A 24,554-nucleotide genomic window follows, 5' to 3' on the forward strand; every position below is an offset into this window, starting at 1 on the left:
CATGGCAAGTAGGGTTGCATGGCTTGTATGACTAACACGTGCTTTATTTTTTTATTTTTTTTTATTATTATTATTTTTTAATCTTTTGTTTATTATTGCATGCATTTAATAATTATATTTATTCTGTTTACTTTTTATTTATTTATTTGCTTATTTAATAGAAAATTGCTTGAATTGCTTTGACTTTAAATATGCATGTGGTTGCATTATTAAATCATAGAATCACATAATTTAGTCTTTTTTTATTTTATTTATCAATCTCACGATTTTCATTAGTTTTTTTTTTTTTTTTTTTTTTTTTTACTTTTTAAAGTTTATTTTGTTTTGTTTTGCATGAGGAAATGATTACTTATTTGGGAATGGGGAATCAAGGTCAGATTTTTTTTAAGGAAAAAAAAAGGTCAATGGGCTATGTATTTTTTGGAATGAAAAATCAGGATGGGAAGAAGAGTGTCTTTTAAAGCCATCTATGGATTTAGAATAGCTAGGGGAAATCTGCAAGGAATGTCCACACACAACCACCATTAGAAAGTAATGCGGGGGACTTAAAAATGGACAACACATATTCACCATGGGGCTAAAGGGTGATTTAGTAGTATGTGCAAGATGGATCTCCAACGTTCTGGTGAATGAATGAAGTCGGTTTTATGGAAAAATACAAAGGACAGTTGGGAGAACATCACGCGTATGGTTGAAAGAAATAGTGAGCGTTACATGAAAAGAAGACTTACCATTCCAGGAGGGGAGGAGCAAGACGATTCTGAGCAAGTTGGTGGAGGATTTTTTAATTTTTTTTTTAGCGAGACCTTGAAGATAGATTCAACCACGTCTTAGGGAGAAAGTTGGCTACACCGTTCTAGAGAAAGAGCGAGTGATCCTCTCTGTTGGACATTTTTTGCTATTAGAAGAAGCACCCTATTCATCTAAAACAAATAAGGCACCATTAGAAAGAGAAAGAAAGTAGGGGCAATTGCACCGAGGGAAAAGAGGAACAGTTTGGAACACGGGAGCAGCCACACAATTCTGGGAGTGAGAGAGCACCATTGGAAAATTTTCTGAGTAGCCACACGATTCCGGAAGTGAGAGAGCACCATTGAAAAATTTTTGGAGCAACCACATGATTCCGAGAATGAGAGAGCACCATTGGAAAATTTTTGGAGCAGCCACACAATTTCGAGAGTGAGAGAGCACTATTGGAAAATTTCTGGAACAACCACACAATTCTGACAAGTAGAGAGGTGCAATTGCACCGTAGAGAAAAGGAAAAATGATACATCCACGCACCATCAATTGTGGCTTTTGAACATGCTCCAAGTCAAGTCATCAATTTTTCACAACTCACAGGTTAGTAATCTTGATATTTTTGTTTGTTGAACTTTAAAGATCAAGTGAGTGTAGAATGAGATTATGGTAGGGTATGATGGAGTTAATGGCTTTTCTTGAACTAAAAAAAAATATAATCAAATGAATTTAAAACAATATGGTTGGCAGTGAGAGACATCAATGGGTGATGTTTGTCTGCAATTCAAAAAACTAAATGAGTGGAATAAATACACGATCAACATATTTGTAAAATACAAGGTAATGGCTTTAATTGATTTGTTTATTTATTTATGTATGAACAAAATGAATGTGTCTAACATAGATGGATGTTAATGGATATATTTTTTAACTCTAAGAACTAATGGTATGAATTTTAAAAGGTGTGAAATGTGGCAGATTGCAGGATGTTTGTGGGATGTCGATTTGTGAATAAAAAAAAAATTGAATCCATGAAGGTATGTTGGTGACGTGTTGCCTTTGAAGGAAACAATAATAAGAAATTGAAAGGTTGATTTGAAAATTCCATTTGAGAATGTAGCTAGTTATAGAATATGTTAGTAGCATGAGATTGTTAAAAAAGAAAAAAATCCAATGAATGTGTGTAGCATATGTGAGTGGCATGTTGTTTGTTTTGTAAAAAAAAAATATCTAATGGATTTATATGAGATATGTTAATGATTGTTTGAATAAAATATAAATCAAGTTAGGATTTTTAGTTGTTAGTTTTTGAATATATATTTTTTATTTTTTTTATCTTAGTTATCATTATTATTATTGCTAATCTCATGTTAATTTTTGTAAGAATTTGTCTTGGATAATTTAGGATGATAGTTTAAAAATTAGATGTTTTATTCGTTTTGGATAATTTTGTGATGTTAATGAAAAGTTAGAATATTTTGTAAGTTTTTAGTTTTCAATAATTTGGATATTAATGAAAAGTTATTATTTTGTGACGAATCTTTAGTCACGGCCACAAATTTCGTGACCAAAGATATTATTTTGTCACGGCCAGAGTAAAATTGTGACTATATGTGTTAATCAAGGATGGTGAAAAAAAAAACATGTTTAGTCACGGAGATTTTATGAACCGTCACCAAAAGGATTGATGAGAGGGTATTTTAGTGACAGATTTATTTGAATCCGTGACTATTTGTAAATTTAGGGAGGGAAATTTTGGCGTCAATACTTTTAGTCACGGTAATTTTATCATTCTTGACCAAAAGTGTAACAAATGATGTTTTAGTCACGTTTTTTTGTGAAACCGTCACTATATATATATTTTTGTGAATTTTAGTCACGCTATTGATTGACCGTGACTGTATGGGAACTTATAGTCACAAATTTCACATTGACCGTGACCAAATACATAAAGAAATATTTTGAACCTATGGTCACGGGGTTCACACAATCGTGACCAAAGTCTATTATTTATTTTAAACCATTTTTGGGTTACCTATTATAATTTTTTAGATAATATATATATATATATATATATATATATATATATATATATATATATAGATATATAGATATATAGATATATCATAAAAATTATTATTAATAGTAATAATAATAGTTCTTATTAATTTTTCCTTAGTTAAAATTATTTAATTTCCTTGTTATGATTAATGCTTTAATGAGAAGTAAAATAAAGTTTAATATATTAGTTTAAAAATATGATGGTTCAATTTGATATTATTTGGTAAAAAATTTAAATGCAAGTGACATTTACTCCACAAGTCTATGAGTTTAGCTTTAAAAAACCAAAGCCAAAATATTAACTTAGTCTGAGAAGGTGGGGGAGGAGGAGGGGCCTAATCTCTACTTAGCTGCATTTGACCTAACTTTTTGATTGGAAATGTAGAGGATAATATTGTTTATTGAGTGAATCCCCCCGTGGCCCATTTCTTTCCCATTAAATAAAATTGCCATGTTTTGGTGAACCGAACGACCCAATGCCAAAATAAATATTATTATTATTATTATTATTATTATTATTATTATTATTATTATTATTATTATTATTATTATTATTATTTGGTTCATTTTCCAATCTAGGTAAACTTCGGCCACCTCACCTACCCTCTAACTTTAATCCCTTCAAGCAAATTGTAGCATAGCCCTTAACTCCGACCCTTCATCAATTACCAGATTTTTTATAAGAGTATGACAGTTTTTAAAAATAATGCCTAAATTATCGTGGTAAAAAAAATAATTCCAAATCTATGTAGTTTTGTCCAACGAGGAGAGAGAATAAATTTGTAAGTGAGAAATCGTCTCTTCAACAGACGATTTTTACAACAAAAAAAAAAGTGAGAAATTCTCACTTAAAAAAAAAAAACAAACCTTAAAATTTTTTTTTTCATTCTTTATTCTATTTATACAATAATTCGATTATTATAAATATATATTATAAAATTAATTAATTTTATTTACTAAATTTAATTTATAAATAATATACTAAATTTAATATAAGATAAATAATATTTATATATTATTTTTTTCTTTCACTTTGGAATTAAAAAAAAAAACTATTATCAATTTTATATGAAAATTGAGTTTAAATTTTTTTTTAAAGTTAAAAATATATATCTATATATATTTCTTTGTTTTTTCCATATGATACGTTGGTCAACTTTCTTTTTTGTCGCATTTTTCAATGTCATGTGGCCGCCCAACTCACATTATTTTTGTAATAAATAGATTTAATGATTTTTTTTTCCCATCATGTGAAAGCGAATCTTGGGAATGACGAGGCAGTGGAAAGCCAAATTCTAATTATGTTGGCGATTAGGTTCCAGTGCCCATTAATTACTTTGAAGAACGTGATTCTTTTTTAAATATGATTTATATCCGAAAAAAACAAGGGGATTTTGATTCACTAATTTGAAAAAATAAAAAATAAAAAATCTTATAAATCAGTTTTATCCTTATCTATTTAAAAATATTTTAAAATATATACATTTTTTTAAAATATCATTTTACTTGATAATATTAAATAAAATTATCAAAAAATTAATTTATTATTTTAATTTGATAAAAGTATTTTATAAATCAATATATTACAAATTTTTCCTTATATAATATTATATATAAATCATTTTGAAAAAAAATCATTAAGATGCTCAAGTCATAAATACTAATTTAAAATTTTTTTAATTAATAATGATTTTATATAGTGTTTTATATAAATACATTCATCTTTCCTTTAATAAAATTGAATAAAAACATCAACAATAAAATGAGAAATTTTAAAAGTTAAATACAATTAAAAAAAATTAAATATAAATAAGACAAAAAACTTTAAAAAATAAAATATTGACTTTTATTGTATTTCCAACTCTTTCTTGATATCTATATTTTCTAGTGTTATTTAGCCAAAAGTTAATGTTTTATTTTTATATTTTTAACTTTAAAATTTAAACTCAATTTTCATATAAAATTGATAATAGTTTTTTTTTTAATTCCAAAGTGAAAGAAAAAAAATAATATATAAATATTATTTATCTTATATTAAATTTAGTATATTATTTATAAATTAAATTTAGTAAATAAAATTAATTAATTTCATAATATATATTTATAATAATCGAATTATTGTATAAAATTTACCTTTCTTGATATCTATATTTTCTAGTGTTATTTAAAAAATAATGTTTATCTTATATTAAATTTAGTATATTATTTACAAATTAAATTTAATAAATAAAATTAATTAATTTTATAATATATATTTTTAATAATTGTATTATTAAAAACTATATATATATATATATATATATATATATATATATATATATATATATATATATATATATATATATATATATAGCTTTATTAAAAGACGTTTTTAATCTATGATGTGGGCTTGGCCACAATTTAAGATCTTGAGAAATTTTTTTAATTCCTTTTGATGCCACTTTTCCTTGGCTACTACTTAATCTATGAGTGGACATTGCTTGGCCACAATTAAGGTCTTGAGTTTTATTTTATTTTATTTTATTTTAATATTTTAATTAAAATTCTCATTGCATGAAGAGATGTTGCTGAATTTTCTAGCATATATTTTCTATTATATATAAAACTTTATTTGAAGCAACAAAATTTTAATCTCTAATAATACATATATTCAAACTATATATTCCAAAAATATATAAAACATATTTATATACATATCCAAATTGGATAATCGGATAATAATCCCCGATACAAAGTTTTTTTGCTAAATAACAAATTACATCAACCAACTTATAGGCCAAACAAAAAACCATAGGCCATAAAATTGAAACATTATTTCAATAGACAAGATGTACAAGTGCAGAGCAACTGCCTCAAGGATACCACTCCCCTAATTAATCACATCATTTATAAATCATCATTTGCACTTTCAAGCAGCCATCTAAATTTATCTCCAATGAATCATATCTCAAAAGGTATTTCTAAACTCTGTGGGAAATCACGTTGATAAGCCACAGAAGCTTGGGATTTAAAAGCCATAGAAAATCACATCTTGCCCCTACAAAAGTAATCATTCATTCAAAAGGTAGAAAAACAATAGCTTTATTAAAAGAATTCACTTGAGGAAGATTTACAACAATCCAGAGAATATATAACGTATTTATTAAAAACTGTCGTACTCTTATAAAAAATCCATCAATTACCCTCTTTAAGCTCAATTCTCTTGTTAGAAGAAGATTTTGTTTCATGGTGATTTTATGGAACATTTTTAATTTAAAAAATATTTTTTATAAAATATTAGTACTATGTTTGATTTAGAAAAATTGGAAGAAAAATGAGAAAAAAGAACATAGAGAAAAAAAAAAGTGAATAAATTTTTTTTTAATTTGATAAATTATTTTACACTTTTTTTTAAACTCATTTCACTTATATGATAATGATTTAATATCTTTTAAAAAATAAAATAAGACTAAAAATTTATTTTACAATGGTTTTAAAAAGCATTTTTAATTTAAAAAGTATTTGATAAAATTTTAAAAAATTTTAAAATATAATATTAAAAAATCACTTGTAATATTTTTTTTTTAAATGCTTTTACTCGAAAAACACCTCCAATAAAAAGATTTTGAATAGAAACACTCCGGAACGTGCTCTAATTAAATTAAAATATAATATTAAAAAATTTTAAAATATAATATTAAAAAATCACTTATAATGTTTTTTTAAAAAAAAATGCTTTTACTCGAAAAGCACCTCCAGTAAAAAGATTTTGAATAGAAACACTCCAGTAAAAATATCACGTGTTTTTCTCACCATCTAATCGCCATTTCACCGTCACAGAATCTCTGGCACAGTCCCAACCACGCCTTTTTTCTTTCTCCGGTAGGGTTCTACGACTAAGTATCACTCACTGAAGCTACTGATCTGTTAACGACAGAAGTTTGGGGATCGATTATTTGCTTGATTTGATTTTTGGGTAAGATCTCGATATTTCCTTATTTTATGTCTCTGAGTTTTTTAGATCTAGAAATTACTTGTGTCTGTTCAGTTTTAGCGTGAACTGGAGCCATCTTCCCATGAAATTTATACTTTATTAATCTTTTCTATTTTCAATTCATGAAAAGGTTGTTTCCTGTTTCAAGGGTTCTCTCAAATTATTTGTTTGTTTTTTCTTTTAAATTCTCAAATTATATTAGAAGGTCCCAGATACTTCCCCAAACACACTCAAATAGCGAAATTCCGAGGACGTTGCTGTTAGGAAACTCCAGGTATTTCACTTACCTCTCGAGGAATTCCTGCTCTGTCGTTATCTTTGAGGGTTCGGTTAAATGGTTGGTAAATTGAGCTTTTTTTTTTCTTCAACTAGGGTTTCTTGTTGAGGAATTGTTTTTCCAGAACAGAATTGAGGTTAAAAATCTAATCCAATTTTCATCTGAAAGTGCAATTTATGGGCATCAATTAAGGAACGTTGTGAACTTGTGTGATTATTGCAATTGCCTACCATAAGCTTTCATTTTGGAAGGGGGTTAAAAACAGTTTTTATTCTTCAAAAAGAAAAAAAGTTCTTCAATTTTTAAAATCACATTGGAAGAATTTTGTGCTGAAACTAGTGTTTTTTTATCCCAAGAATCAACATATTATAATATATATATATATATATATATATATATATCTAAAACAAAATAAAATTTTAAAAATAAATTTAAAGTGTCTAAAATATTTTTTTATGGTATTTTAAGAAATAATTAAAAATACAATGAATAGATGGAGAATATTGGGAATAGGGTTGATAATGAGATAGGATTTTTCGGGTATCTTTACCTTCAATAATATTTCACTTTCCTATTATGATAAATCATAGTAACTAAGATATTTTTCATATTGAAAATAATAATTATATAATATAATTTATATTTCCAATATGTATCTTAAAATGTGATAGGTTTGTACTATAACAAGTTCTTTATTTTTTAATCCTTATTTGTTAATTTTTTTAAAAACTTATCAATATCTCTTATTATTATTACTATTTATCTTAATTTTGTAAAAGACAATTATTTAAAATAAAGCCTATAATTTTTTTTAAAAAAATCTTAATCTCCTTTTTCAAATATAATATTGCATATATTGTGATTTAATTAATCATTTACGTTGTTTTAGCCATTATTTTTATTTATTTAGAGATAATGTCGAATTATGTGAAATCCTTATTTATCTTCCAGTAAAAATAGGGGAATTTTGTTATGTTGTGGGAAATTATAAATGAGAAGCCTTGATATTAAATTCTCTCTTGGAGTGCAACTTGATATTAGAGTTATAATATTGCAATAGTTAATCTTGTGATTCTTCTCCTAAGTACAGCCGTAAAAAGTATGAATTATGAATTGTCTTAGATTCTCAATTGATTGCATCCATTGTTATGATTCTTTCTTTCTTTCTTTTTTATTTTTTATTTTTATTTTCTAATCACCATTAGTTTTACTCTTAGATAATACTAAAAATTTATTTTAAAAAAACACTTTCAATAATAACATGCTTACTCCTCTTTTCTTATCCTTATCTTCTCCTAAGCTCGGGGAAGTGCTTTTGGGGTACGTACAAATTATCTTTTATGTCATTAGATTTATCGAAAAAGTATCTTAAATCGCTTTTTTTAATTAAGAAAAACAAATTTTTTAAAACTTTGTTTCTAATAATATATTTGAATTTATTTTTAAAAATTATTATTGAAGATAAAATATTATAGATAAAAGTTATTTTTAATAAATATAAAAAATAAATTTTTATTTAAAATATATATTTTTTTTAAATTATTCTAATTTTTTTTTTAGAATTGTTTTAAAAAATATTCCAAAATAGTCCTATTATTTTTCTTAAGAAATGAAAAATTGGATATATATAAAATTATATTAAATGTAACTACATCTATATGAGAAGAAATTATATATCTTAATTTCAATGTTAACTTATTAACTTAAAGTGGAACGTTGCAAATAAACTTTTTGTTTAGAAAATCTTGGTGGGCCCATGCCCATCAACAAAAAATAAAAGCTTTCGAAAAATAGGCCACTCAAATCAATTCCTCTTTTTTTTTTTCTTTCTTTCTTTTTTTTTTTAGCTATGGTTATAACTCGGATGGGTTGAATGGGTCTGAAGGTTAATCCGTGTCAAATCTATTGATTCATATGTCCAACCTATTCTAAACCTAATATAAGGTCGAATCGAAAAGGTCCAATCTATTCTAAACCTAATATGAAGTTGAATCGAGAAGTTTCAACCCGTGTTAAGCTAATGGGCAATAGGGGCTCCAATAAGTACTTGTTAGTTTTCAAGGGTTATCAAACAAAATGTATATAATAGAACTTTTGATGAATAAAATATTTATTTCAAATTAATAAAATATAAGTCATATTATAGAATAAAAATTTTAAAGTTAAATGTCTCAAAACTATCAATTATATTATTCGTTACTAGTTTAATATAAATGACAACTCTAACCTCAAGTTTAAATATTCTAAAATATTTTAATAATTATAAAGAATGATAAATTTATTAGCATAGTACAATTATAAAAAGAAAAGGTTAAAATTCCTTTATTATCCTGTTCATATTTTTTACATTTTAAATAAAATAATAATAATAATAATAATATACAAGTTCAAGTTTCAACAAGTTGCTCGTACTTTCAACACACGCCAACCCTAATCTTCTTAGATTGATATTTTTCTAATTCAAACTCTTCCTTAACTTGTTCACACCTTGTCCATGGTATTAGGAATAGGATCAAGGGTGCATGTTCTCTAGATCCCAAGAATACTAAATCTATCAATAATGAAAGTAAAAACATCTCCTAGATCTTATTCCAATTGATGTAAGAATCTCATAAACCTTATAATCTTCCACCCTATCACTCAATCTTTAATCCTTGGCACTTGTATAAAGTTGCATCTATTGTTGATTTTATGCAATAGAAATATTAGTTATTCATTTCTATAAATTATCGAATGTGTTAGTCTCATTGTGTGTTTTTATCTATTTCTTTTCTAATATTATTTGTCATTAATTTTATCATTTACTCATTTTCATTTTAGAAAACCCTAGAAATCCCGTTCAAGTATCCTTGCTTGACAAATGTCTCTTTTATCATATACTAAAAACAGATAAGTTGTAGAATTTTGGATATGATTATTTATTGTGGTCATATTCAAGTTTTCAACCTATGTGTTTTGTATATGATTGGTAGAATTGTCTGCAAATGATGCTTGAATTGTCCGTTTGGACAGTTTGGAAATACATAATATCTATGAAATCACACGCCTATGCTTTAGCATATTGATAAGTTTTGACAGTGATTCCCTTTGTTCTCTGGGTGCATATTTGGAGAAGGTATGTTTATACCTTAGCTAATTCGTGTACTTGGAGAACTATGGGGAAATGTTGCCGAAATTTTATCTGAAACTAAGCATGTTAGTGATTGATTCATAGGGATTATGTATTTCTAAATGGGATAGGAACCACTACCAAATATAGGAATTTGAGATGATAAAAAACATCACATTCATTATAAGTTGATATGAAGATTCATTGTTATGTGATTGAAGGGTTTAATTTGCGGAAGTACGAGAAAAATGCCAATAGATAAGAGTTGGATGCAGAAGTCAAGAGTAAGTAGTGAATACTATAAAGGAGTTTTGGAGTTCTTAGACTTTGCCTTTAGCAATGCACTTGGAAAAGAAATGCTCCCATGTCCTTGCATTCGTTGCAATAATTGTTTTATGCAGAAGCGAGAAATCATGTATGACCATTTGTTGGACAATGGGATAGCTAGAAATTATGTGCGATGGTTGATGCATGGGGAATATGAGTTTTGCGAACCTACAAATACTAGCACTAATGAGTCTGATATGCATGATGAGATGCAAGAAATGTTAAATGATGCATTTGGAATGCCAATGCCAAATGAGGAATCTGAAAGAAGTCGACATGTGTATGAGGAGTTTGAAAAACCAAATGAGGATGCAAACAAATTTTATAATTTGTTAAGCAGAGCAAGAACTATATCCAGGGTGTAAAAAATTCACAAAGTTGTCTTTTATCATAAGATTATTTCATATGAAGTGTCTTAATGGATGGAGCAATAAGTCCTTTACAATGTTGCTTGAATTGATGAAGGATGCATTTCCTGAGGGTGAGACATTGCCAAGCAACTATTATGAAGCAAAAAAAATACTTTGTGACCTTGGCCTTCATTATATCAAGATTGATGCATGCCCCTCAGATTGCATGTTGTATTCAAAAGAGTATGCAAATGCAAATGAGTGTGTCGTTTGTGGTGTCTCTAGATGGAAATCAAGTGATGAGCATTCTACAGATGAGTTCACTAATTCAGCAAAGAAAAAGAAAATTCCTGCTAAGGTCTTGCGTTATTTTCCTTTAAAACCAAGACTTCAAAGGTTATATATGTCATCTAAGACAGCTTCTCACATGAAATGGCATGTTGATGGTCGCATGGAAGGTGAGATGATGAGGCATCCAGTGGACTCTTTGGCTTGGAAAAACTTCGATAACGTACACCCTTCATTTGCACTAGAACCTCGAAATGTTAGGCTCAGTTTAGCAAGTGATGGGTTCAATCCTTTTGGGAATATGTCAATTTCATACAGCATGTGGCCTGTAGTTCTTATTCCATATAACTTACCACCTTGGATGTGTATGAAACAAACATTCTTCATGTTGTCACTACTTATTCCTAGTCCAACTGCACCTGGGAATGACATTGACATATACTTACAACCATTGATAGATGAGTTGAATGACTTATGGGACGTTGGAGTTGAAACATATGATGCTTCAACAAAACAAAATTTTTGTATGCGTGTAGCTATATTATGGACCATCAATGATTTTCCTGCATATGCAAATCTTTCAGGTTGGAGTACTAAAGGGAAATTTGCTTGTCCTATTTGTAATAAGGATTGTTCTTCATTTCGATTACAAAACGGACGGAAATGGTGTTACATGGGTCATCGTCGATTTTTGCCAATTGATCATAGATTTCGACGTGATAAAAAGTCCTTTGATGGAAATGAAGAGCATAGAGCAGCACCTAAACAATTGTATGGGGAAGATGTCCTACATCAATTAGATGGAATGGAACATATTACTTTAGGGAAAACATCAAAAAATAAGATGTCAGCAAAAAGAAAAAAAGAACATGTTGAACTTGAGCATAATTGGAAAAAAAAAGCATATTTTTCTAATTGCCATATTGGAAAACCCTCATTTTACATCACAATTTGGAACAATGCATATTGAAAAGAATATATGTGATAGTATAGTTGGCACTTTGTTGAGTATTGATGGTAAATCGAAAGATAACTTCAATAGTCGTCTTGACTTGCAAGCTATGGGTATCAGAGATCAACTTCACCCCATACAAAGAGGGAATAGGGTTATATTGCCTGCTGCATGCTATTCACTAACTTCAAATGAAAAAAAGGAATTCTGTAAATTTTTGAAAGAAGCAAAGGTTCCAGATGGTTATGCTTCTAACATCTCTCGGTGTGTACAAGTGAATGAAAGAAAGATATTTGGATTGAAGTCTCATGATTGTCATGTTCTCATGCAACAACTCCTTCCACTTGCAATTCAAGGAGTTCTACATAAGAATGTTTGTGCTGTTATAGTTGAACTATGTAGTTTCTTCAAACAGTTGTGTTCTAAAGTGTTAAAGACTGATCAATTGGAGCACCTTGAGAATGACATAATAGTCACACTTTGCAAATTAGAAAGAATATTTCCTCCATCATTCTTTGATGTTATGGTGCATTTACCTATTCATCTTGCAAGTGAGGCAAAGGTTGTTGGACCAGTGCAATATCGATGGATGTATCCTATCGAGCGGTATGTTCTCATTCAATTAATCTTATGGATATTAGGTTTCATATAGTTCATGAAACAAATCTATCATGTTGTGAAATGATAGGTATTTACGTACATTAAAGTCTTATGTCCGTAATAAGAGTCGTCTAGAAGGTTCTATTGCAGAGGGGTACATAGCAGAAGAATGTACAACCTTTTGCTCAAGATATTTGCATGATGTTGAAACAAAGCATGACCGTGAAGAAAGAAATTATGTCATTGAAAATAACATAACAAATGGTGGAGGGTTAACCATTTTCAAATGCATGGGACGTACAATAGGGAAGTCAACATCTCGTGTTCTTAGCACAGAAGAATGGTCCCAAGCACATTTATATGTGTTGACTAATTGTGAGGAAGTGACGTCATTTATTGAGTAAGACACTTATTTGAATAAAACTTTATACTAATTCTCATACAAAAATTTAATTTTGGTCTTTGTGAGCATTATAATTAATTTTTTCTTTTTTATCAGAGAGCATAAGCAATCTATAAGGGTTAAGCCTCGTATTGGTGCACGAGATGTAGATTTGATTCACACAAGAGAATTCATTAGTTGGTTTGAAGAACGTGTAAGTTCATTCACTACATAAATTGTTCTATTATCTAATACACATGTATGTATTAACATCTTATATTTGAATCTATAGATTATACAAATGCGACATGAAGGTTCAATTTCTGAACACATACTATCATTGTCTTGTGGACCAAGTACATTAGTTACATGTTATAAAGGATACATCATTAATGGGTTCAGATTTCACACAAGAGAACGAGAAAAGAGGAAAAAAAACTCAAAATAGTGGAGTTGTTGTGACCGTAGAGGTATCAAGCTTTGCAAGTGCAAGAGATAAGAACCCAATTCCTGGTCATGTTTCTTACTATGGTGTGCTAACTGATGTAATTGAGTTACATTACCTTGGTGGAAATAGAGTTATTTTATTCAAGTGTGACTGGTGGGATGTAATCAATAGTGGAAGGGGAATAAAAAAGGATGAATATGGGTTCACGTGTTTGAATTTTGAACGTACCATATGCATAGATGAGCCATTTGTGCTTGCATCTCAAGCAAAACAAGTCTTCTATGTTCAAAATTCAAATGAGGAAAATTGGCACACCGTTGTAGAGATACAAACTCGAGGGGTTTATGATATGAATAAGAAAGTATCTACTAATGATCCAGAGCCATATCAACAGTTTATAACACCTCATAGTCAATGTGATGTGCATGAGTTGGCCGAGAATGATTTAATCAATTGGGATAGAAATGATATTGCAGGAGAAACTATCCAAACAGATGTTCTACTATCACGACAAGAAAACATTGTTGAAAGACATAATGAATTTATTCAGGATGATGTGTAGCTAATAATATTGGTAAGTACATAAATATATACTTACAAAATATACAAATTGTAATTTATTTCATATTATTTCTGTAACTTATTTTGTATTACTTTTTCTAATTTACTTTATTATGTAGGAAATGTCACATCGAAGAGGAAGAGTACAAATAGTGTCTCCAGAAGATGAGTTGGACAATCTACAACTCTTAGACATACAACCTGCTGCAACTACTACTCCTAGTAGTTCTAATCCTTCCGATTCTTCAGATCCTTCAGTTGTTGGTATGATTAAGAAAATTATGTTTAACTTTACATATGATAAGTTTACATATGTTTAATTTCTTGAATGATAGGTTGTTAATGTTTAATTTTATATAAGATAAGTAAATTATGTCTCTTTTAATTTCATTATTACTCTTAATAGGTTCATCCTCTAGCAAAAAGAGGACACGTGGCCCAACACGTAACTTAGATTTACTTAGTATGAAACCCGGGGAAAAAAACCTACAAGATTCAATACCAGAGGGCAAGTTGTTTATGATGGAAAAGGGGAAAGATTGTCAAGCTATATGGGAACATTGGTGCGATCTCAACACAATGTGCCCATCCAAGTTCAAGATTGGAATCATGTTAGTGAAGATGTGAAGGAAAAGATTTGGGCCTTAGTATTGGTATATGCTAGTTACTATTCAATCTAAATTGTAATGTTATTGTTTAAAAATGATACCTCTTATTTATACATGACATTTTAATGCAATACAGGAAAAATATGAACTAGAAGAAACATGTAAGAGCTACATTCTTCAATGTTGTGGAAATTTTTTTAGAAGCTATAGAAATAAAATGAAGGCCAAGTATTATAACCCTTATAATACAGATGAGGAGAGATTGTGTCATCGACCTCCACACTTATCAGATGATGATTGGAGGTGGCTCATCCACTTTTGGGGTACACTTGAAGCCAAGGTAAAGATAATGATATTTTCTTGATAATGTATCTTATGATACTCATATTCACATAAAATTATATTTATTAGTTATATCTAACCTAATACTTCATGTATATAACTTTTATTATGTTTCTATTACCTATATAGGTGACTTGCTATTTTTTAATTGATGTAGGATATCTTAGAAAAAAACAAGGCAAATAGGGCAAAGCAAGTGATAAAGCATACATCGGGATCAAAAAGTTATGCTCAAATTCGATATGAACAGGTTGAAAATTTATTATTAATATGATTTGTTTGTACATAAATAATTTATCATAAATAACTCAATTGTTTTACTTGTAAGAATAGGCACAAAAGAAAGAGGATCGAAGTGAGCCCAATAGAATTGAGATGTTTGCCCTGACACACACAAGAAAAGATGGGACGCCTGTTGATGATCATTCTAAGGAGATTATGGTAATGAAGTAAATAAATTTTATATACTTGTATTTCAATCATAGCCACATACTAAATTATTTTAAAAGTTTAACAATTTTTTATTTTTTTTATAATTCCAGGATCAATTTCAGCAATTACTATCCCAACCTGAGGGGACATCTTCTTATACTTTTGCATCATCTGGAGCATCTACATCTGTATCATCTACATCTGTAGGATCTACATCTGTAGCATCTACATATGTAGATGAGATATATACTCAAGTCATGGGTCCAGAGAGACATGGTCGTGTTCGAGGGTATGGATTTGGTCCTACTCTTAGCTCAATCTTTGGTTCTACTAGTAGAAGGCGATCAGGAGTTATTCTTTCAACACAAATTGAAAATGCCCAAGAGATGCTAATAGCTGCAGAACAAAAGTTTACAACTGCAACTAAAGAACTCTCAAATGTGAAAGAGGAACTCTCACATGTGAAAGAAACATTTGAAGAGAGGTTGATAGAAGTTCAAAGGAAGACACGAGAAGAAGTGAAAGAAGAGTTTGAAGAAAAAATGATGGAAATGCAAAGAAAAATGCAAGCACAAATTCAAGAACAGATGATGCAAATGATGCAACAATTTCAGCAAAAGAAGTAGAAATTTGAAGATTTTGCTACATCTTTATATGATAGATTCTCTTAACTTTTTTGAAGATTATGCTACTTATTTATATGATAGATTCTCCTAACTTTTTTTGCTTTCTATGACTATTGTGTGATGTTTGGTTGGTTGATTTGTTATATTATGTTAGAATATGAAACTAAATTTGAATCTCTTTATTATTTGTTTGTTTGGTTTTTTCTTTTTTGTTATATTATGTTTTTATTTATTTAATGACTTATATTGATATATAAGTTTTTAACTAGCTTGGGATAATTGATTGTAATATATTGAAATTGTTTTAATTGCATATACAGGTCTAAAATGGGTTTGTTTGGGTTTATAACAGGTTTGGGAAATTTGAATTTATAAAAAACCAATTTCCAAATATAACAAATTTTAGTCACGGCCACTAAAAATTTGTGACTATAAGCGTATTTTAGTCACGATCAGTAATGAACCGTCACCAAAATTTGGGGATAAGGCGGCCATCCATGATTAATTTCAGTCACGGTCATTAGTAGTCGTGACCATAAGTGTATATTTTGTCATAATAGACCTAACAATTAGTCACGGTCAATTAATTACCGTGACCATAAGATTACATTTAGTCACGGTCAGGGGCATTGACTGTGACCATAAGATTACATTTAGTCACGGTCAGGGACATTGCCCGTGACCATAAGATTACATTAGTCACGGTTAGGGGCATTGACCGTGACCATAAGATTACATTTAGTCACGGTAAGGGGCATTGACCGTGACCATAAGCTTACATTTAGTCACGGTCATGGGTGACCATAAGATTACATTTAGTCACGGTCAGGGGCATTGACTGTGACCATAAGATTACATTTAGTCACGGTAAGGGGCATTGACCGTGACCATAAGCTTACATTTAGTCACGGTCAGAGACATTGACCATGACCATAAGATTACATTTGGTCACGATTTATTACCTGACCGTGACTAAATCAACTTAATAAGTAGCAAAGTATTCTTAACTTTTTTGGTCACAGTTTTTGTATGGCCGTCACAAAAAAAGAAATCATATGGTCACGATCACTTAGGAAACCGTGACCAATACTTTTAGCTACGCCTCATACTGTGACGCTTGGTCACGATTTCATAAGACCGTGACAATAGGTTTTGGTCACGGATATATAAGATTTGGTGACGGTTGGGAACCGTCACCAAAAATCCTATTTCTTGTAATATTTGGATGATTTTTTATGATAGCTTTGTTCAAATAAAAAAAAATCGTAATATTTAAATTATTTTAAACATTTTTTTTCTTGGATTAAAATATAAAATAATTGTTTATCTTATTTATAAAATTGATTATTCTTAATAATAATAATAATTTCTTTGCTTTCTAAATAAAAAGTTGTGGAAATCATCCTTTTGTAAATAAAATAAAGTCTAAAAAAATTATTAAATAAAAATTCAAATAAAATTATAAAAGATATTTTTACATTTATAAAATATTTTTAAATGGTGGAATATGTTTTTTTATATATGGGGTTTTATTATTATTATTATTAATAAAATTTATTATTATTATTAACTTTTTTTTTTTTTTTTTGTATTTTCTTCCTAGGAAATTCCTTCCTTTGTAAATGAAGTAGAATCATTCATGGTTTATTTTTTTATGAGGTTTTAACACTAAACTGTTTCACGTGGGAATCATGGTTTTTTTTTTTTTTTTTTTTTTTTTTTTTGTAAATAATTTTTTTTGAAAGCATTTTTTAAATCAAAACTTTCTTTTCTAAATAAAATTCATTAAAACTATCGAATTGGAAATCAACTATTTTTTTAATACTCATGAAATATTTCTTTTACAAAAGTAATAACATTTATTTTCTTGTAAATAAATTTTTTAAAAGCATTTTCTTTAAATGAAGTTAAAGCATTTTGTCTAAATCCAAACTTTCTTTTATAAATAAAATTCATTAAAACTATCGAATTGGAAATTAACTGTTTTCTTTATAAATCAACACTCATGAAATCTTTCGAAAATGTATCATATTGTGGAAATCAAACTACCTTTTTTTAGTCAATTTAATAATTTGATCACCTTAGTGCATACTTATGAATTCTTTTCTATATTGATCCATGTTGACTTTTATTTTTACCAGAATCCTTAGTAGTAAATTTTAAAAACCCATGTTAATTTATATTCGTTTCTAAGCAATAAGTTACTGATTTTTTTATGATCTATGCCTTGTTCTTTAAATTATTAGATGTTGTTTTGTTGATCCTGATGCCTGATGACATTTATTATTTCTTTGAAACTAAGTTGATAATTGTGATAATCTCGTATTATTAGTTTCATTTTAAAACTCATTTATAAGCGCTTGATTGATTTATCTTAAGTTTAGATGCATTTAAAATTCCAATGATTAGTTCTTGATTATCTATGCTAGTTTAAGATTTTCTTGAAGTCTTTAATTGTTTTTTTTTTTTCTTATTCTTGATGATCATCTAAAAGATAGAATTTTTTTAGACCCTTGTTTTCCATAGTTCTTAGTAATAGAATGAAAGTTAGATTTTTTAAAATGTTAGCTTGTAATTCTTGGTGGCAAAATGAAAGTTTACATGATCTAAAAATCCCTGGTTAGTTGCTATAATAACTTTATCTTTAATTTTTAGAGGTCATCGAAAAATAGTGAAAATTGGCCTCCATTCTCACCACTTTAGTTTGCTCGGGTTGTCAAAAATTTCATTTTGTGGATTCGTTTTCCTCTGCTTTGCTCGGTATTTTATTTCTTATGTTTTGTTGTTTTCATATTAATTCCCTTTATTTTTAAATCAAATGTTTTTCTCAAAAGATACCTTTGAAAATTTTGTGTTAAAAATAATTCATTTAAAGTCCTTAGAATCAAAATCTCATTTTTTTTAAATAATATACAACCATTTTTTTTTTCTGTTCGCATCCTACTTAGTTTTCAATAAAAACTACGATTTTTAGTAAGACACGAATCCAAGCTTGTGGTCCCAAATAAATGGGATAATTCCAGGCTAGATTTGTGTATATTAATTAGGGAATTGGTGAAACCCCTACATAAAATCATCTTTTCAAAACTCATATTTGTTGTCACCCTTGCCATTTATTGAAATCATATCTATCTATTTTTTAGTAATTATATATAAGATGTGTGTGATAATTAATGATTTCGTATACTTTGATTATTTTTGTTATGCTAATTAGATAACAAGCATGCTAGGATTTCTTTATTTTATTATTATCTAACCCCTCATGTCCTACAGAAACACATTATAAGTTATTTATGTTGTCCTGGTATGTCCTCTACCACCCATCTTCTAAATTCCGTAAATATGCTTGTCATTATGAACTGCATCTATACTTGATAGTGCTTGAGTGTCTTGATATATATATTTTTCATTGTTCTATTATTTCTAACAAAGCGCATGCTGGAAGATATATAATTTGAACTAACTCTGATGTCTTGTGACAGCGCTTAAGATGCGGTCCAAGTATGCACCCTAAATCTTCTTTATGATTGTGCTTGGCTTTCTTGTTAGGCGAGCTATTTTTTAAATCACCTAGCCTGCTTAGGTATCTATAATTAACCAATTAATTACCGCATTTCCCTCAATTTAGTTAATAGAGACCTTTATAGGGCTTAGAGGGGTGCTACCTCTTAGAGGTACATTCCCAATAAGTAACTTGATCCCCTGACCTAGACTTAGGTTTTTCAAAGACACGTTTTTCCAAAAACTATGGAGTCATTTTTTAGGGTTTTATTTCTTATTTTATTTTCACTTTAAAATAAAATAAAATAAGTGGCGACTTTGACTTTTCCAAAACTAATTTTTAACCAAATAAAAGTGAGTCTTGTCGATCGAGTGGGGGCGCATGTGAGAAATGCGGGTCCACAAATTGGTGACTCCACTAGGGATCTCGAGAATTAAGCTTGAATACTAATTGAGGAAAATGTAGCGTTTAATTGGTCGACTGGAGGGTACCTTAATTTTTGTTAGGCAAGGTGATTTGGCTTGTTTACTTTATTTGTTTGCTATCTTAACATGTTTGATTGCCTTGAATGATCACTTAACTGCTTTGTTCACTTTGGCATGATTCACTCTCATATATGATAGATAAGACTTTGTTTGTATGATACTTATTTGCTTGGTATGATTGCTTGTTGCATGAAAACCCTATCTCTTGCATGATTGTATGATTGCATGTCTCTGTTCACTATCTCACTTTAGATTTAGGATTTTTTGGATGCACCCACATCCTTCACTGTGCACTTTAAATTATCCTTGAGTGTTGAGATATGAGAGAATCTTCGCCATTTAGAAACCCCATAGGAATACGAGGAAGTGCATGTGTGGAGGTGATGACCACCTTGCATGGAAACACCCCATCTCCTTGGAGACATGCAGAGGGTTGCGTACCACCGGAGGGTACGATCGCTTCTGCTAGGGATCCTTTAACCCACCCATTTTATTTTATAGAGCCACATCAACCTTGTAGGTTAGCTTAGACCCAATTAGGATTTCATTCCTACACGTGGGTACATATGTGGACCTTTAGAGCTGCCTTGGTTACAGTTGGGTTTGGTTACCCTCTCCATATTCTCATTTTGGTATGATCAGATACGAGTATTAGTTTAAGTATACATGGGTTGTATGCTTGATTACCTTTTAGTTGGTTCTTACAGAGGTAGCCCTGTACAACACCTCATCTAGTGTTTTCGTGTTTATAGGAGTATTTTGTGCCCAATCTGGATTCGCCTTCGTGGACTAGAGTTAGGGACAGGTTGACTAGAGCATTAGATAAGCCAGACTAGAGAGTAGATCAAAGAGATATGGACTCTCAAGTAGTCACTGTTGACCAGTTTGCCGTGGCCATGGCTTTGATTCAAGAGGTTATATTTGACCTCGACCGGATGATAGATGGGTAGTAGGCCCCACTTCAGGATAGTGCACAGTATGACTCTGTGGCACCACCACCCCCTCTACTCAATCAATCGGTTCCACACCCTACACCATATGTTTTACATAGTTAGACTGATGCTACCCCACTTCCTATCGTAGTACCCATTCAGGCCTCAGAGGATGCACATGCTTGTATGGATAGACTCAAGCAAAATATGAGACATATGAGGGTTTCAGATGGAGCTATCAGTTAAGATGATTTTGACGGAGCACTGGTGGCTAGTTTACCAGCCCAGTTCAGAATGCCAGAGATTGAGAGGTATATGGGCATAGGTTGCCCTAAGATTCATTTGAGGCTATCTAGTAGTGTGATGAGGGCCCATTGGTTGGATGAGGCCCACTTAATTATGTTTTTTCCTATGTCCTTGAGCTATACAACACAATGTTGGTTTACTTCTTTGGATGTTTCACGTCGTAGGACTTAGGATGATTTGGCCTAAGAGTTTTTGAAACAATTCGCGTTTAATACTATCATTGATGTCTCAAGGAGAGAGTTAGAGACCTTGAGATAGAGACTAGAGGAGTTATTGACTTCATTTATCTCTTGATAGAGAGAGAAGATCGCCCAGATTGTTGATCGTCATTCGGAGAAGGACCAGATTAGTATGATTTTGAGGAGCTTACAACCCAAATTTGCCAAACATTTGATGGGATTTCCTCATACAGATTTTGGATCCTTGGTACAGGCTCTATATGGTATAGAGGAGGGCATTGCTAGAGGACAAAGGGGAAGAAGCCCTCAAGAGGACAAAGACCAGGAGATGTGGGTACTATCCGTTCAGCAGGATTGAGATATCTCAGGCGCTATCAGACATTTGGGCAGACTTCAGGAGCCTATTACCCATAGCATTATGTTCCATATAGACCACCCAATCTCATGGCTCTTACATACTTACACTAGACCCCAGAGCCTATTTTTGCTACACAGGTCTCAGAGAGGCCTCCTACTTTATACCCTCGGCCCCGAGCCCCATAGACTACTATTCCTTTTGTACAGAGGCCGACACGATAGTTCTCCCATCTAGGTATACCTTTGAGTTGAGCTTTCTAGAAGCTCATGGAGGGTGGTTTTTTGACTCAGTTGGCACCTAGGGTTGTACCCCAGCCTGTGCCACTACGCTTAAGGATGGATCAACATTATTCCTACCATCAGGGTCCAAGGCATGACATGAATCATTGCGCCGCCTTGAGACATGCTATATAGGACTTGATAGATCAGGGTTTGGTTAACTTGGGGTAGCCAAGTGTAACCACAAATCCTTTACCCGCTCACTCTACGCATGCAGTGCCACCACCCCTCGAGCAATATCCATCACATAGATTTTGTAGAGGATGACAACATACACATGATGAGTTGGGATGATGGATTGCTTGAGCCGATTTTTTTGGATGATGGTTATGAGGTTGACACAATAGGTTCTCAGACTTTTACTCTGTTTAGTTTGATTTTAGATTGGATACCATTTGAGTTGACTCCTACTGCATCGTCGGCTATGACATGTCAGGGCTCATCCGTCCCATTTATCCTATGATCAAATGATGATGATTTAGAGAGGAGAAATGTACAGATTATGACCCGTAGTGGGAGAGTGGCTCAGTCTCCACCTCTAGTAGCTAGGCCATTTGATGGTGCAGTCTCTCATGAGGAGGTCAGGAGAGAGGATGATGAGATACTGAGGCAGTTACAGAGTACACAGGCCCGCATATCTATTTAGAGTTTGCTAGCATCTTCTAGTACTCATAGAGATGCATTGATTTGGGCTTTGAGCCAGATCCGTGTGGAGACCACCAATGCTCCGGAGGGGTTGGTTTGTATGATGACAACCGACAAGGCCACATGTATTGTGTTTTCAGATGATGACTTGCCACCCAAGGGTTCAAACCATACATGTCCTCTATATATTACAGTTGGTTGTTCAGGCCACAAAGTTCCATCCGTCCTATTGGACAATGGCTCGGCCTTGAACGTCTGTCCATTGGCTACTGCTATTTCCCTTGGTTATGCACCTTCAGACTTCAGTCCCTTTACATAGATGGTCAAAGCATATGATAGTACTAAAAGGGAGGTCATAGGTACTTTGATAATAAAGTTGTTGATTGGTTCAACTACATTCCCCATCCTATTTTAGGTTTTGAGGATTCCTACATCCTTTAACCTACTTCTTAGCTGACCTTGGGTTCATAGGGTCAGGGTTATTCCATCTTCTCTTCATCAGAAGGTGAAGTTTATACATGACAGGCAGGTCATCACAATATAGTCTCCTAGAGATATGTTTGCCTCCTCCGAGCTAGTGCTTCGGATCAGTCATAGTGAGGACAACCTATTTTTGATTGGGTTTACATTTGATGAGGTGCAGACTCTCGAGGTTGGGGACTTCTATAGAGATCTCATAGCTATGTCATTTGATTAGCATAACAGTATGGTGGTACTCGACATGATGAGGGGTATGTCTTTTATGTTTGATTTGGGACTAAGACGATGTCAGCATGGACTCATGGAGTTTGTGGCTACTGTCAATCATGATACACCATTTGGGCTTGAGTTTGTTCCTGCATAGGCTAACTATAGGTATATGGCGCGTCTGTACCGAGAGAGAGAGTGAGAGCCCGTCTAACTTCACTGCTACAAAAATAGTTTATGGTGTCACTATTTATGGTGTCACTTTTAAAATAATGACACCATAGGGTTTATAATTAATAAAGGTGACACATCATATAAAAAATCTTCAATTGAGATAGTTAGATGGTATTAGTTTTATATTTATAGTGCCATTTTTTGGGAAGTGACATCATATAAAATAAATTCTTTTAAGTATTATAACTTAATGAGCCCACTTTTAGAATTAATAATGATGGATAATATATAAAAAAAGCCCATTGTTTCCATATCTCACCCACAATCCAAAAAATCTCAATATATAAACCCTATACATAAAATCATGATCTTCTTCTACCTTTTCTCTCACCCATAGTCAACACGCTCACAACCAACATTCTTCACTTTGTGGACTCCCAGGTAACCCAAAATCTCTTAGATCTATCATTTTTTTTTATTAATGTCATTATATTAATTGTTTCAACATCTTTGTATTATGGTTTTTGTGAATTGCGTTTTCTTGAGTTGTAGAGAAGAAAAACTTAGGTTTAATTTTCTAGCATAGAAGAAAAAACTGTAGATTAATTGATTTTCTAATCTAAACCAAACACATGATCAAGTCCTTAAAAAAAAAGTGAAAAACAAGAGAAAAATGAATGATTTTTAATAAGTAATTGTGTGAGAATGATAGGTACAGAATGCCTCATATGGTGAACACGTCCCATTGTATGAAATCTGAAATATGAAATCCCCATTGTATTTCTCCATGTGAACCTTTTCGTCCAATATCACTAGCCTGAAGAATGTTGGGTCATTCACTGATTCCATCATCTATTTGGTGATTCCCGTCTCTGCCCGTGGCTGGAGATCCTCGTCCGGGCATGCATTATCGGAGAGTGGGTGTTGTTTG

General features: G+C 30.9%; 1 protein-coding gene and 2 long non-coding RNA genes across 3 annotated transcripts in view; all 3 read left to right on the forward strand.

Moving 5' to 3' along the window:
* LOC100242519 (uncharacterized) overlaps nucleotides 1–10,853 on the forward strand; it is a 49,479-nt gene extending 38,626 nt beyond the window's left edge. Inside the window, exon 3 of the mRNA XM_059740924.1 lies at nucleotides 10,563–10,853. Within this exon, the coding sequence (XP_059596907.1) occupies nucleotides 10,563–10,853 (291 nt within the window). The remainder of the gene's footprint in view (nucleotides 1–10,562) is intronic.
* A 3,314-nt stretch (nucleotides 10,854–14,167) lies between these two features.
* On the forward strand, nucleotides 14,168–15,000 carry LOC109123459 (uncharacterized). Its single transcript, XR_002031201.2, has 3 exons — nucleotides 14,168–14,333; nucleotides 14,476–14,722; nucleotides 14,814–15,000. It is a non-coding gene; the product is annotated as an uncharacterized LOC109123459 (long non-coding RNA).
* An 83-nt stretch (nucleotides 15,001–15,083) lies between these two features.
* On the forward strand, nucleotides 15,084–15,607 carry LOC104880925 (uncharacterized). The gene is made up of 3 exons (XR_787020.3): nucleotides 15,084–15,269; nucleotides 15,353–15,460; nucleotides 15,562–15,607. It is a non-coding gene; the product is annotated as an uncharacterized LOC104880925 (long non-coding RNA).
* Nucleotides 15,608–24,554: the final 8,947 nt, after the last annotated feature.

The sequence above is a fragment of the Vitis vinifera genome, chromosome 12 (genome assembly GCF_030704535.1).
Source record: "Vitis vinifera cultivar Pinot Noir 40024 chromosome 12, ASM3070453v1".
NCBI classification, from domain to species: Eukaryota; Viridiplantae; Streptophyta; class Magnoliopsida; order Vitales; family Vitaceae; genus Vitis; species Vitis vinifera.